Here is a 16,301-nt window from a genome sequence, read left to right as displayed (position 1 = left end):
AGAATATGCTGCCAAGTTGGTCTACCTGAACACGCAGGAGAGGAAGTTGGATGTTACTCTGCTAAATATATCTTAATTGGTTTTGATTTTATTTGTATAAAATATATTTATTGTTAATATTTTTTTTAATATTCATTTATATTTTATTAATAAATATAATTTTGAATTAATAATCTAGAGTAAAGATAAAATCCATGCTAAAAAAATATTTTACAAAAAAAATTATAATCTTATTATAATTATAATATTCTTATTGTACCAAAGTATTATTAATTCCTAAATTTTTGTTTGTTAATATTCTATTAAAAATGAATATTAATTAGAGTGTTTAAAACCAATGCATATTATATATTTTTTTATATGAAAGGAAACAATTACTCTTATAAATTAAGATATAAAAGATACTTGAAACTAATATGTAAGTTCTTGTCACATAATATGTATATTGAATTGACCTATAAGAGAATTTCATATGGAGATATCATTTATATCTAAAGAAAAGCTCACATGACAATTGAGTGAGTAATCCTTAAACATAAAATTATTAAATTATTTTATATAAAGAGTATTATACTTTAATTTTAATCACACGTTGTTCTAATCATGTCTAATAAATGGACAAATATTGAATATAGCTTAAACTATATGAAGATATTTAACTAATCAAGAAATGATTCATCACCTTAAATAAACACATAAATAAGTTTAATATGTTCTCAAATAGTATTGATTATAAAATCATTAGTTAAAGTGAAATGAGTTTTGAAAAAAAAATTAAAATCTTATTCAAATAATCAATAACTATAATATTGAAAACTAACATGATTTGACAAAAAAGACATACTTTATACTATAATACTATAATGTTTAAATCAAAACATTTTTAATGAATAAATAATAATTACAATAAGAAACTAGTTGTTAAAACATTAAATCAAACTACTTATAATTTTTCTAATATTTGAAAGATCATTACAGGTTGCTAAACATTGTACTTACTTTTTAAATATAAATCAATTAATTAATAAATTAATAATAAATTAAATTATAAAAACCATTCACCTATGCACCACTAAATTTTTAAAGAATACTAAGAACTATGAGAGAGGAGAGAACAGAAAGGAAGGAAACATTTTTACTGTAAATTTTAAAAAGTAAATAACTAAATTACCTCCAATCAATTTACCAATAATATTTGAATCCCCTATATTTTATCCCCGCTTCCAAGGTAATTGTTAAATGCAATGAAAGATAGAATGATTACTACATTGTCAGAATCCACAATATTTCTCCTCACAATATACAGTAAAGAACTACCTTTTAGGTTTTTTGTAATTTGTAATAAAGATGGAAGAAAATGCCACCAACAGCTCTTCATTGACGAGTAATAATTCGCTAATAACTTTTACCTCAAAAAATCTCTTTCAGAATCACTCGTTACACAGTAGGAAGAAGATAGAATGAACATTGTATTTTAAACTGTAGAATTACTCCCTATCAGATGAAACTTAGTCGATCTCCATACCAGAAATGGCCTCGTCTAAAATCTCTTGAAGTTCCTTGACTCTCTGCCTTGTCAATGCAACGCAATCCTGCAACCTCAGCAGGCCACTTCTTTGTAAGCATCAAACTAATAAACATCTCACTATTCACTTAGTGTCTAACCAAGGAACAAGTGATGATGCAAACCATATTAGGAGTTCTACCCGAATGCTAGAAATGTATCCTATACGTTAATAGAAAGTTTCATTGGTTTTATTTGAAAGGATTGAATATATCACTTCCTAGCTATCAGCTCTTGTGTACTGTCTTCAACACATTTGGAACAAGAAAACCCAACCAAACAGATCTACCTCATTAAACATCACTTGTGTTAAGGACTAGAATTCCTAACATGATCTGGGCATTTGAAGGCAAGCCATGTCAAAATTTCAAATTTCCACACAAACCCCAGTAGTTCAAAACTTTTAAGAGACTTGAATGTGAAAACTTTATCATATAGTCAATGCCACTCCCCAGAATAGGTAACAGATTTATCTTGATGTAGAGAACCAAATGTGCCTGTTGCTTCCATTGCCATGGTTCTAAAGAACAGACTGTTCTACTTTCTATCTTAAATGACAATTTAAGTGGATACTTCAACATCAAATTATATTTTGGGAGCCATGGATCTATGTTATCAAAAGCACAAACTAACCTGGACCGTTGATGTATAGGCAAGAACTGATCCACCTGGCTTGTAAAAAGATACAAGTCTGGCAGATGAATCCAAAACCACAGTTACAAGAGTTTCCATGATGGACTCTTCCTCTGCAGTGGGGTCTGCCAAGATGTAATTTTTATGAAGTATGCATGTTAATGAAAATGGAATGCTGCTCAGTGTGAGCTTCCTCTTTTCCTTGTTGACAGGCTCCTCCAATTTTGCTCCCTCATCTTCCTCCGATACAAGTACTATTTTTCCATCATCATTTAAGGAAACTATGGGGATTTGCACTGCAACATATTAAGTTTCCATAATAAATAAAGACAGCTACAGTCTACAGATACAAATATGAGTGTTAAGCAGAGTTTAATTTGTACAAAAATCACATCCAGTGAAACAAACTAACATTATAGAAAGTGATCGAGCTTGTACTGAACTCATAAGGATAAAAGGCAACAAATTACCAATGCTACTTTGCCTTGGGAATAATTAATAGCTGTATAACTAGAAAAAAAGGTAAAACTGCGTGTCACCGCACATTTTCTGTCATTTGTCAGGCTAGCAAAGTGATGAAGGCTTATTGTGTACCAAATATATGGGAAGCCATTGATACCATGGAAATTATCTGGAATATAATGCTATACAGAATTCTCAAATCAAATGATTTTGAATCAACAAACCAGATCAGATGATTTCAAATCATCAAAGAACCATGATCTCCATGATCGACATTTTTAGGCCCGTATGATATTCACAAGAAACTGGCTTTCCTTGACATATTTATTTGGACATATAGAAACCAGAGCTACTTCAGTAAAGTTCTATAGAAAGATAACAAAGAACTTTTGGAACCTGTTCATACATATCTAAATTGGGTTTTACTAAATCCTCAACTCTTATAAGTGGTTTATTTTTGAAGAATACAGGAGCATTAACCCCCTGGAGAACCAAACACATATCCAAACATTAGAAATGAAATAGAAAATTTTTTAATCAATTTTGAAAAAAAAAAAAGAACAGATCAGAGCAGACGAGAATAGAAAAGATTCTCAAATAAAAAACATTGAAATTAAAAAAAATAGATAAAGTTAAATGAAGTCAAAATTTATAGATTATCTCGTCTCTTATGCTATCTATTCTTAGAATTAAAATTGAAAATAATTTAAAAAATGTAAATATTCATTTTTATACATTTTTCTAACATAAGAATACATTTACATTTTTTTCCAATCAAAGAAAGACTTTTGTATCATAGCAAATCCAATAAACCTATAATTTCATTTGAATTAATGGAAGAAAAAAAAAAAGAACCAAGCCACTGGAATATATATAAATAAATCTATACATATGATAGAATTTCAATAGCTAATGCAAAATGAATCAAATTCAATCTTCCAGTGTCCGTGGAAAGTGATTTCACAATAAATGAATAAAGGGAAACATGTTGGGGAATGAGGTGTATGGGCTTTAGGCAAGTATTCTTGTTAGTCTATGCCTTGTTTCACTTTAACTGGCCACAAGTTATGTGAACATGAAAAGGATGCAGCTTACAATGAGAGAATGCGGCAACAGCTGAAAGTAGTGCAGCATCCAAAAGAGCACCATCAGCATCCAAACAATAGATGTCCTTCAGGAGATACGACACATTAATTTGTCATCCAACAGAAGAAAAAAAATATCATAGTTAGTCAAAGTATGCCAAAGCTAACTCTTTTTGGAACAATATAAAGGAACAAAATTTGATAAATGCCCAATATACATTAAATGCATTTCTTCTTTTGAAAGATGGAAAAGAGATAAACAGGCAGTGACGCTAACTCTTTTTGGAACAATATAAAGGGAAAAAATCTGATCAATGGCCAATATACATTAAACGCATTTCTGCTTTTGAAAGAATGAAAAGAGAAAAACAGGCAGTGACCACCTTAATTTTGAAGCCAAAAATTAAGAAAGAAGGTGGAAACCAATACCACTAACCAGGTAAGCCATCCAGGCAGCTTTTCCACTGACCAAGGACAGTTCCTTCAGATTAATCATGCTAGAACTGTAACACGTCAATGATAGACAATGCATGAGGACTATATTGAACAAGTTATGAATCCACTAAAAACAAATAGAGCAAGTTGATTTCAATAGGCTAACAGCTTTTTTTAACCAACACAATAAGGTAAAAGGTGAAGCTTATGTGATACACACATCTCTGCATGCAAAATGAGGGGTTGGGGGGAGTCAATAGAAGCAGAAAACTTCACTTGCCTTGATATGGTATCAGATAATTGCTTCGATATCACTGGAGCTACCTCAGCAGGCCTACCAGGCCTAACAATTGGAGAACAAATTGGAGGCATGTGGAAATCAATAGCTGAAAAAAACAAGATTCATGTATTGACATCCTATAAATCAAAGCAAGAGAAAAAGGTACATATGCGTGAAAATTAAAAAAAGAGAAGATGAACAAAATTCAAAGTGCATGGCTAACAACCTATGCAGCCCTCGTCTGGTGAATCTGTTGAAGGGGTCATCACTTCCATTTTTATGGCAGCCAACATGGTCTGTGCAAGAAAGAAAGTACATGATTTTGAATAAGATTACTCAAACAAGCACATTTGGACATACATGAGAAGGGGGGTGCTAACAGTTGAACCAATCTTTGCCAATGCCGACCCGTGAGCAGATGCAACAGCCCCTACATGTTAATAACATTCAGTTCAGTCATCAAGATTATATGAGCAATATCTAGCTAAGAACATGAAAATGAGAGAAACTAAGACTAAAACAATGCTAAGCCAACCAAGGGCTAATGTTGTATCTCTAGCTCTTCCAAGAGGCCTTGCATCTGGGCGTATAGATTCTGAGAGATGACGCTCAAAATAGCGAAGAGGGAAGAGGCGTCTGAAAGCATCCACCTCCATCTCCGATGACAAGTCCCCAGAGGCATCTGGCACCCCCATTCTACTCTGTTCAACTTATTTCTTTAAAGCTCCCTTAGCTCTTGAATATGAAAGGCAACCTATAATGTAAAACCAAATTAACAATCCTACCAAAGTACATTGTTTTAAACACTCCCATATGTCCAGTAACAAAGATTTCTATATTTTCAAGCATTCATCCAAGCTAAAATATAAAATAGCTTCTCAAACCCGCTAGATAATTTCACAAAACACCAGATACTGATCTCTCCTTTATCCACTATGAATTCAAAACCAAACCAAAGTAGCTCATATACACTCAAATTTACACCGAACACAACAAACCTTCATCCCAAATTCCTTTTATATGAACAAACATTGAACAACAATACAAAAACAATAAAAAAAAATTCTAACAAAAAGCAGAAGCTTATTTAAGTGCAGGTTCTTAGCACAGGCTGCAGTGTCGTTGTTAAAGAGCTGAGCAGCAGTGTAAAGTCTGAATGAAAAACACACAGAAATGGAACAAAAAATCATGACTTTCTCATCTTCCTGCACACTTCACTTCCAAAAACCAACAAACCCAATCAAACAAAAATGAATAAGAAAACAAATGAAAACACAGAATTTACTTTCTATTTTCTAAACATGAAACTAACAGCGAAGAAAAAATGACCAATCAGTGAAAACCTTGACATGGGCTTACAGCTTTTGTTGTTAGCTATCAAGTTTGAAACTTGAGCAGAGAACCAGGTTTACATGTAAAGCTCGAAAACAGTGTGAACTGTGTACTTCGGCAAACGGGGACTGGAGGTTTAGCAGAGTTTATTTTTCCGTCCTGGGTTTTAGCCCATAAACCAAGAAGCCCTAATTGATATTTCTATGTCAAAACCAACCCAGCCCGTTGAAATTGGAGCCTTCATCAAAAATTAAAAAAGAAAAGAAAAAAGAAATAATAATAATAATAATAACAGAAAAATTTGAGCTATGTTTTCTTTTCTATAATATTAATATCGAATTTCGTGTAGTAGAAAAATAATTATTGAACACAAATAAGTATTATTATGTTTGAAACTTTAATTTGAATATTGTTTTTATAATTTTCAAAGTTCATGTATAATAATCAAAATCTTGTTTTGTTTTATTAAATTGCAGTCCTTTTTCTATATTTATTTTACTGTTATCTTATGGAAATTACCATTTTCTTCAACACCATAAAGAAAATCATGCTAAATATTGAATAGCCTCCCTAGCCCAATAGAATGTATGAACTTTATCCCAGGTGTATTTTTTTATAAATAAATTATTTAAAAGATAGTAGTTTATAATTCACTATTATGTTACATTTTAAATCATTTTTTTTAAGTAATAAAAAAAATTTCAAGTAATAAAAAACTATTATGTATTTTTATTAAATCCGACCTAGCGAGTTAATCTTAAAATATTTTTATCTAACTCTATATTTGACTCTAGTTTAAAATTAAATTGTGTGGAGATTGTCATGATATAACTTAGTTAACTTGACCAATTCAAAGATATCCAATCTATTAATGAAAAATATACAATATTGTCATGATATAACTTAGTTAACTTGACCGATTCAAAGATATCCAATCTATTAGTGAAAAATATATAATGATGAAATTAAAAAAAATATATAAAAAAACTTAGGAACTTACTTCATGTTAGTTTAAAATTAAATTATATAGGATTTGATTCAAAATATAGGATCTAGAATATATATATAGATAGACTCATTGACTCACATCCAATAGCTTTCTATAGTACAGCGACGTTATCAACTCCTTGGTTAAAAAAAAATTTAACTGATTAGTAAAAAAAATTTGAAAATGAAATTAAGAAAAAAATGATGAAAATAATAGAGAAAAAAATCTTAACCTATTTTTTTTGTTTAGATCAGATTTAAATTAAATCTTGTTAAAAATATCTTAATATGATCCAGTTGACTTGACCAGTTCAAAAATAATTTAAAAAATATAAAAAAATATAAAAAAATCAAAAAATCAAATTGAAAAAAAAAAGAGGAGATAAAAAAAAATGGCTGAAATGAAAAGGAGAGAGAAAGAGAGAGGAAAAGGGCAATTCCCAATTTTCTTAGCAGAGGAGTGATGCTCAACTCAACAGTCTTTGAAACCATCTCATATAAATGAAAATGAGTGCAACTAAAATTATTTATTTTATTTGTTTTATTTTGTTTTGTTTTATTATTAAATAAATTTATAAATCAATATGATAAAAGCTAATCCATCCCATTGAAAAAACAATTATGACGAGACCTCTAAAAACAACCCTCCTTTTTTTTTGAAATCCTAATTATGATTAATTGGAATTTATGTGCAGTCAAATAGGCCAAAGAAAAAACTCATTAATATCCTTCTTTACCAAGTTCTTATATTAAAAAAATATAATGAAAATCGCGAGTAAAACTTGACTTGAGATAACCCATGGTAGTTTAGTTTCACTTACCTCAAGATTTTCCACGTCAAACCATTCCTTAGGTTGCCAAACCAATTCATAAGTCGAGGAGGACTATTTTTTTTATTATTAACATGGATGTCCGGGCCAACTTGCGCACACCACGACTAATCCCACGGGCTCTAAAGTTAACGACCATGTAAGCCTCCAGTGACCATCATATGAGCAACCAAGGACTCGAAGCTGAGACCACAGAGAAAGCAAACCCCTTAGTTCCAAGTCTTTACCACTTGGTCACCACCTAGATGGTTTCGAGGAGGACTATTTGACTTGCTTACTTGCTTAGTTGAGGTTAAATAATTTTTTTAATGCAAATAAATTTATGTATAAATTATATTAATATATCTTTTCAATAGTGAATAAAAAATATAATTATAAATTGATAAATTGATAAAAATATCATAATATAAAATATAGTAATAATTATATACCTTAATAAAAACTTGTAAGATTTTAATTTTATTTTTAATACAGTTTAAAAATAGAATAATATTATAATTGCAACATTCAAATACTATTTTCTTATTTGCATAATAATTTTAAAAAATGTTGAAATAAAAAATTACAAAAAAATAAAGATAAGAAAAAAATGATATAATTAGGTTAAATGTAAAGTGATAAATATTTAAATGTAAGGAATATTTAAAAAAAAAATATGTGTGATAAATATTTAAATGTAAGGAATATTTTTTTCAAAATAAATATGTAAAGAAAAAAAGAAAAAGTAAAAATATATTAAAAAATTAAAGATATGGAAAAAATAATCATAAATAGGTTAAGTCAAAAATAATAAAATCTTCTAGTACCCATTACGAAAAAAAAAAAACAAGAGAATTTTAATTGTATTATTTCTATATATATGTATAATGTATCTGCCCTTGATTTTTCTTGAACATTAATTAGCAGGTTACTGTTAAACCTTTTGGATTTTAGGAAGAAAATCCTTCTCGTGAGTGCACGACTGTACGAACAGCTGGAAGGCATACTCCATTCGAATTCAACAGGATTCCTGAAATTGATGGTAGCACTGCACTGTTCCTTTTGGCTTCTCGAAGGCGTCAAAAGAGCTACAATCTAAAGCCTAGGGAAACAATTTCGGCAGAGCTGTTCTGTCCCATTTGCAATGGCCCCCTGAAGAATCTTGATTTCTTGAGTTTGAGCAGCCTCGAGAGGTGCCAAAGTTCAATGTTCAAGACTGCTTGTTCAACTTGCCAGTCTCAGATTCTTCCAAAAGATCCCTCGTCAATGGAGGATTTCTGTTTGCTCTTACCACAGCAAGCGGTCGGCAGAGCTGAGGATGGTAATTGTGAGCATCTACATTTTTCATCAGCACTATTTACTTACTTGGAAAAGAGAGGCATGATTAATTTTAAATAAAAAATAAATAAATTTTAGTCAAATTCTACATTTGGGCTGCAATCCCAAACAGTTAGAGCTTGGGCCTCACTCAGTTCCAAAGTTCAGAAGCAATGATCTATCTCGGGCCCGAAGCAAATGGCCCGTTCACATCAACTCCTTGTTTGCCTAATTGAAAAATAATATTTTTCTTTGAGGGACCAAATTCAAGATTGCTTGCTTTCGGCAGTGAAGAATGAAGATAAATCTTGAATCAAAGCTCAAATGTCGCAAGGAGAATGCCCATTTAAGAAAAATAAAAATAAAACTTGTGGGCCGAGCCCACATCCAGGCCTATCCTAAACTAATCCGAATTTTAATCAGTTTAAAATACGACCTCCTATATTTTTCTCTAGAGAATATCCTCTCAATTTAATCTGATTGGTTACTTGAAGAATTGTACGGACATATGGACTCCTGTATTTTCGGATTTTCACAGTACAGGCTGCTAATTTTAGCTTAATGTTTATCTACAATTTTAAAATAAAAGTAATCAAAGGATTCTTGGTCTCTTTTATGCCTTGAAGAACACAGAAAACTTGTCCATTCCGTATTAGTAATGAGGTTGAGCAGCAATGTATTTATATTCCCCTCCCTGCACACAAGTTTCAGCTATGTTCTTAAGCACCTAATCTTCTCTGTATACTCTAAAGAAAGAAGCTTTTTCCAGCCATGCAGCAAAATAATGGCCAGTCTAGTATGTCTAACTACAACAACAGTAAGAAGATGAAAGCGGGTGCAAGTGACCGTGACAGCGATGACAATGACACGCAATTTGGTACAAATATCCTTAGCAATGCCAGTGCTGATATGTTTCCTGATCAGTTTAGTACGCCGCCCAACAATGCCATGATCACGGCCTGTTCACCTACTAATTTGGTTAATCGCCTTGACCAGCCACAACCACAAGGGTCCTCTAGTGAGTATTATTAAATTATGGCAGTACGTAGTTTTATTTTCTTTGAAACTAAAAGCTTTTCACTCGTATAGTGATCGGTTTGTGAATTATATAATAACATTCTACTGATTGGTTCTTGTAGGTCGTGTTAATGTAGATGATGGGAACTACATTGATCCATATTTTCGTGCCTTTGCAACCGGAATTAGGTTTTTCCCTCATGATCAAGAGCTGGTTGTGGAGTACTTGATGAAAAAGATTAGGAATGAACCATTGCCTAAGAACCGTATTCATGAGGTTAATATTTACGAATACCATCCAAAAACACTTGCTGGTTAGTATATTGCTTCCTTATGTATATTATAATATGTAGTTAATGCCTGTTTGTGTATAAAACAATGTTACATTGATCCATGAATAATATATCTAATGGAACAGTTTTCCTTTTTGTTTGCGTATGATCAGAGAAGTACAAGCTATATCGTGAAGATGCGTGGTATTTTTTCACTACTAGAACCAGAAAGTATCCCAATGGGAATCGACCTGATCGAGGAGTGCCTGGTGGATTTTGGAAGCCTACTGGAAGTCCAGATACAAAAATCCTTGATGAAAACAGCAACACGATAGTCGAAAGAAGATCACTAGATTTTTATGAAGGGAAAGGGAAAGGTGGTAGTAGAACAGACTGGAAGATGCATGAGTACTATCCTACAACTAATAATGTTTCTTCAAGTAGTAGCGAAGGCATGAGGGTATGAATTAGTTATTCTCTACTTTTAAATATGATTCTTTGTTTTTGTTTTTTTTTTTTCCCTGATGGACATATTATTTTGTTGCAGTTGAATGATTGTATTTTATGTAGAATATACCTTAAAGGAGAGAAACAAAAGGCAGAAGCTAAGAAGACTGGTAAAAAATCAAGAAACTATGGCAACACTGTAAGCCACGGCCCCGCAGATTCAAGAAATGATGCTTCCACGTCTTATAATGATAATTCTCAGCAACCAGCCAATCATGCCGCTTTTACTAGTGATACAATGGAAGTTTACTTTAACGGAATCCAACCTTATGATTCCAACATGAATCAATGTTGTTATGGTGACAACAGTAATCAGACTGCGGCAATGATGGAACCAGCAATGTATACATTGCCTAATTCAATTGAGGGGACTGGCAGAGTATCTTCACAACGTGTTGCATTTACTGTACCAAGTTCTTCCATGCCCTTGACAATGAATGTCGCAGGATTGAATGGGCCCAGCTCTTCCATGCCCCTGACTATGCATGGCGCAGGATTCATGAGGGGACCAAACTCTTTGCATGGCGCGGGATTCATGAGGGGACCAAACTCTTTGATGCCCCTGACTATGCATGGCGCAGAATTGAATGAACCCAACTCTACAATGCACTTAGCAGGATTGAACGGACCCAACTTTTCCATGCCCCTGACTATGCATGGCGCAGGATTGAATGGATCTTCCATGCCCCTGCCTATGCATGACGCAAGATTGAAAGGGCCCAGCTCTTCCATGCCCCTGACTATGCATGGCGCAGGATTGAATGGATCTTCCATGCCCCTGCCTATGCATGACGCAAGATTGAAAGGGCCCAGCTCTTCCATGCCCCTGACTATGCATGGCGCAGGATTGAATGTACCCAACTCTTCCATGATGCACGGTGCAGGATTGAATGCATCTTCCATGCCCCTGATCACTATGCATGGCGCAGAATTGAATGGATTTTCCATGCCCCTGATCACTATGCATGGCGCAGAATTGAATGGATTTTCCATGCCCCTGATCACTATGCATGGCGCAGAATTGAATGGATTTTCCATGCCCCTGATCACTATGCATGGCGCAGAATTGAATGGATTTTCCATGCCCCTGATCACTATGCATGGCGCAGAATTGAATGGATCTTCCATGCCCCTGACTATGCATGGCGCAGGATTGAAAGAACCCAACTCTTCCATGCCCCTGACTATGCATGGCGCCGGATTGAATGGACCCAGCTCTTCCATGCCCCTGACTATGCATGGCGCAGGATTGAATGGATCCATCTCTTCCATGCCGCCGACCACGCTGCCCATGGATAATATGGAGGGCAATGATCATCTTGTGGAGCCCAATAATGATATTCAATTTAATAATCATCAGGAGTTGAATGACGATCTACGCAATTCCCTTCCAGATAGTGCTTTTATGGATGATGCTATGGCAAGGATTCACGAAATGTGGGCTAGTTCCAATACTAGAAGAGAAGGATAAGAGATTTTTTTCGAAAGAATTAAAGTTATGAAGCTTGATTCATTTCTAGATTTGAACAGCAGCAAGTTGTAATGATAGCAGGACTTCTACCTTAACCAAACCTTATTATTTGTCCTCCAAAAAAAAAGTAAAGGAAACAAATTTGAGTGCATTAAGAAACTAGAACCTTCTATGTCTATTATTAGGCTTTAACGTATCGATAATTTATTTGTTATATATGAATTATTGTCATTGACCTAAGCATTCTCTCTACTATCAGAAAAAAACATTCTCTCTATTTTTAAAAACTTAAAAAATTATTTTCAACAATGGAGCAAATAGCGATGAATCTGACAAAAAAACAACAGCAACAACGTGCTGATGGTTATACTCTATGGCCCGTACCATCTTCGGAACCTCACTGGTTAGTATATTATTTCCAGGTTTTACTTCTGCTGTCTTATATACCGAATCTCCATGGTTACACTGCTGCAGCTGGTTCTTGTAAGCGTTTGGGAAACGCGGCTGGCCGTGTGTTTTCAAAGACTTTAATTTTTTTTTGTTGAAAATTTATTTTTTATGTGTTTTCGTTGTTTTGACGCGTTTTAATGAATAAAAAAATAATCAGGATGTTCTCATCTATCTAATTCTCAAAAATAATCAGGATGGACAATCCTTGTTACATCTACCACCATCATTCACTTACTTCTCTATTGGTCTTATGCTGATCTTTTCTTCATCTGCCCATGATGAACTAGCCGTCCCCATGTACCATCTTTGATTCACTCGTTTATTGTGTCAAACAACTATTTTATTAAAATATTGAAGTTATTAGATGAGATGATTTTTTATATGGTTTTAAAGTTTTAATGAATAAGCAATCATGGGTTTGAATCTCAGTATTCTCATTTATTTAATAAAAAATTAAATATAAAGTAATGTGGATCTATGCAAGTTTCAAGTCTAAAAAACTTTTATTTAAAAATATATATTAAAAAATAATATAAATCATATCTTGGCATCTCATCTAAAAATTTAAAGTGTTAGGTAAGATAATTGTTTGACACATTGTAAATTTCTGTGTCATTTTCCATTTCACGGTGAAGCCATTTCTTTGGCAAAGCTAGAACCCTTGGAGAACACCCAGCTGAGATTAGTCTATGGCCCCAGTAATTTGCCCTCACATTCCTGTGATCTAGCAAATTATGGGAACGTATGTCGCGACCATTGTGCTACACACGTGACTTTTTAGCCGCCTAACTCCTTGCAAACATGCAGCAATCATTACTATATTAGAGTATGAAATTCATAACACCGCACCTCAGCAGCTATGATAGCCAAATGCATTACCAACTTGGTAAACAAAACGAAAATTAAGCCCAATAAATCTTGATAACTAAGGCTTCAACGATTCTGCAGCAATTGTCCAAAGGTACCTAACATCAGCACTATCATAACAATTATTAATGTCACGTTAGTGCAATTCTAGTTTGAGCAAAAGAGGATGAATATTAGATTACAGTTATTGAAAGCTTAATTACAAACATACCTTGAATCTTTTTTGTACAGTGCTTCCAGAGTTGCATGTTGGAATTCCCAATTACTCATTCCTTTGAACTTGTCAAAAAGAGTGGAAGCAGGCCCTTAAAGTTATTTTTATTTTGGTTTTTAGATTAAATTGAGGTGTTTTGAGGTTGAAAAAGATTTATTGAAGTTTTCAGAATCTTTGATAATCGAAGTTGATAAAAAAAAAAATGATAATAAACAATGTGTTGTCCGAATCAATTTTTTTAAAAAAATAAAAAGGATATATAGTTGATGATATGCTATCTATCCATTAAAAAACCAGAGAAAAACAGGTGTACTTGGGCTTTTACCTTTTAAACCAGACTGCAGCTAGCCTTAGCTCTTTCTTCTTCTTTTTTAATTTTTCAAAATTTACTTGGAATCTTACTTGCAAGTATGTTGGCTAATGTATTATTACCCAATGATCACATGCAAGCATAGATTTTATCCACGTTGTGGCTTAGCTGCTGTGTTTAGGATAACCACTGGGAAACGTAAATGCGATTCAGGTGTTCTCTCTCTGTTTTTTTTTTTTTTATGTATTTTTAGGAGGGATTTTTTTGTATTTCTTATTGGACCAAGTAATTAAGACTTCTATTATGTGATTCTGGTTGTAATGCTTACGAATGCTCAATTAATCTTTGATTAATAGAAAAAAAAAATAGACTTTATCCAAGTGTTCGCTTATTTGATAAAGGAGTGCAATTTTCTTCAAAAATATACTTCATATTTAGTTTATTTATTTGTGTTGTGGATTTATTGCACAAATTCTTAGAGATTACCTCTAAGTAGACCTTTTAAACACAGAGTAGCAAAAAGTGAAATGTCAAATTTCAGCTTGCCAATGTCCCCCATTTCTTTTGAGATTATGCGTTTAGAAATTAATTTTGAGTTTTATCCAACGATGGCGACCCTGCCTCGTCGAAAACTCTTAGTTCATCCTTGCACAGATTTGATATTTGCATAGCCCATGTAGGACGGGTGTCCACCCACAAGAAAGCACACCATGGGCCAGTTAGTATGGTCCATGGACCATCACCGGCCCGCACTCTGATGTGGTGTGATGCCATTGAGGTTCCAGTGCTAATGGAAAAGGAAAATAACTCTAAAACAAAACTCTGACACAAAATGAAAAATCCCCAGAGAAAGAGAGAGGGGAGAGGGGACCAATGATGCCGTAGCAGGTGAGACAATCCATAACACAAGGGTCATGATGCATGTCTAGTAAAGAGAGAGCCCGATCTCAATCGGTATAGGTTCTCCAATGAAGTCCCATTTGCTTTTTTAGTCCTTTTCTTGTGGCCGTAAGGATGACAATCACCAAAAGTGGCTCCCCCACACCATCACCCATGCACATGCTTTCGGTAGAAGATGGACAGTGGAGTCATATCTGCAGAAAGTGAAAAAAGGTACGGAGTGGGAGGGTAGGATTGTGTCTGCTTTTCTTTATTCTTACTACAACCCAGCTAGGATTTTCTTGTTTCAATCACAGCACATCTACGAAGGATGTTGACAGTGAAGCACCCCTGGTTCTTCTGGAAAATCATGGAGGTCCCATATATCCATCGCTATAAGGGTCTCACGCATGAAGATTTTTGCAGTATAGATTTTTGCATGCTGGGAATTTCTGTGGTCTGGGCATGAAAATTCACACGGGTTAAGTTCTTAGGCTCGACTTTCATTGATATAGAGATAAAATAGTAAGTGGTAAAAAGCTGGGACTGGGATCGATGTTGTAGAGCAGTTTTTACTATAATCAAGACATGCAGGCATGGTTTACAGGGGAGATGACATCTCGCTTTTGAAAGGAACTGTATAAACTAGAGATGCTATTTGTCTTTTCAAAAGAAAATACATCCTTGTCAGCTCCTTGATATCTACGAAATCTTTATCATCATATCTCACAAACACGTTTTTTTGTTCTGTGTAGTATCTTTTTCGTCCAAAATCATAACACAGCACCATTCTATCCATGGATTTCTTTCTTTCTTTCAAAAGGAATTGTTAAAAAAAAACTAATATCAGATTAGAATATTTGACTGCAGAATCGATTTGTCTTCAGGACATTTCTTTTTCTTTCTGTGGCGAAATCATTGTTGTCGGTAATTATAGCTCTAGAAGCTGAGCCCTCCTTTCATAGATATAGCGAAAGTTGGGTTTAGGGTTTCGCTTTACAAACCGGCATTCTCTATAGTCAATGCTGGGATACCACTAATTATGCTATCATGAATCCTAAGGATTTTCCTTTGACCTTAGATGGCATCTTTGCCTAATCAAGTTTGAGAGTGGTTAATCAAAGCATCGAAAAATAAGACATGCCATTGGACCTTCCGATGGAGTGCGAGCATGCAATAAGCAATAGGGATTGGAATTTATTATTTTTTTTATTTGGGGTCATAGGGATTAGGATTTCAAGGTACTCCGATTCTGCCTGATATTTAAAGTTACCCTTTTTTTCTATGCAAACATAAATTACACATGCCTAGCTTGCTAATTTAATCAAGTATTACTCTAATACAAGTGAGTTTTTTTCTATAAAAATCTCTATTCTTTATCCTTTCATTAATACATTATTGTTGATGGGT

At 33.6% G+C, this 16,301-nt stretch overlaps 1 protein-coding gene across 4 annotated transcripts; it reads right to left on the bottom strand.

Annotated features, from left to right (window-relative positions):
- Nucleotides 1-1,325: 1,325 nt before the first annotated feature.
- On the bottom strand, nt 1,326-5,980 carry LOC105131850 (exosome complex component RRP43-like). Of its 4 annotated transcripts, none has more exons than XM_011035031.1 (9): nt 5,789-5,980; nt 4,995-5,213; nt 4,840-4,889; nt 4,686-4,755; nt 4,460-4,565; nt 4,181-4,247; nt 3,755-3,830; nt 2,198-2,493; nt 1,326-1,592 (listed from the first exon to the last, which is right to left on the bottom strand). In XM_011035031.1, exons 2-9 carry the CDS (start codon nt 5,152-5,154, stop codon nt 1,509-1,511), a joined length of 909 nt encoding a protein of 302 aa, XP_011033333.1. In that variant the 5' UTR covers nt 5,155-5,213; nt 5,789-5,980; the 3' UTR covers nt 1,326-1,508. The 4 variants fall into 4 exon arrangements, with proteins under 4 accessions (XP_011033333.1, XP_011033331.1, XP_011033330.1 ...); XM_011035029.1 differs by having other exon boundaries at nt 5,803-5,980; XM_011035028.1 differs by having other exon boundaries at nt 5,819-5,980.
- Between the last annotated feature and the right edge of the window lie 10,321 nt (nt 5,981-16,301).

Source organism: Populus euphratica, unplaced genomic scaffold (genome assembly GCF_000495115.2).
Source record: "Populus euphratica unplaced genomic scaffold, PopEup_1.0 scaffold101.1, whole genome shotgun sequence".
In the NCBI taxonomy this organism is placed as follows: domain Eukaryota; kingdom Viridiplantae; phylum Streptophyta; class Magnoliopsida; order Malpighiales; family Salicaceae; genus Populus; species Populus euphratica.
The sequence above is the reverse complement of the archived record's forward strand: the minus strand, read 5'-3'. Positions and strand labels throughout refer to the sequence as shown.

Coding starts and splice junctions, on each gene's coding strand:
- LOC105131850 (XM_011035031.1), bottom strand. CDS start 5,154: ATGGGGGTGCCAGATGCCTCTGGGGACTTGTCATCGGAGATGGAGGTG. Junction 4,756..4,839: donor TGGCAAAGATTGGTTCAACT/GTTAGCACCCCC, acceptor TTTCTTGCACAG/ACCATGTTGGCTGCCATAAA. Junction 2,494..3,754: donor TGTTGCCGCATTCTCTCATT/GTAAGCTGCATC, acceptor AATATGTTGCAG/TGCAAATCCCCATAGTTTCC.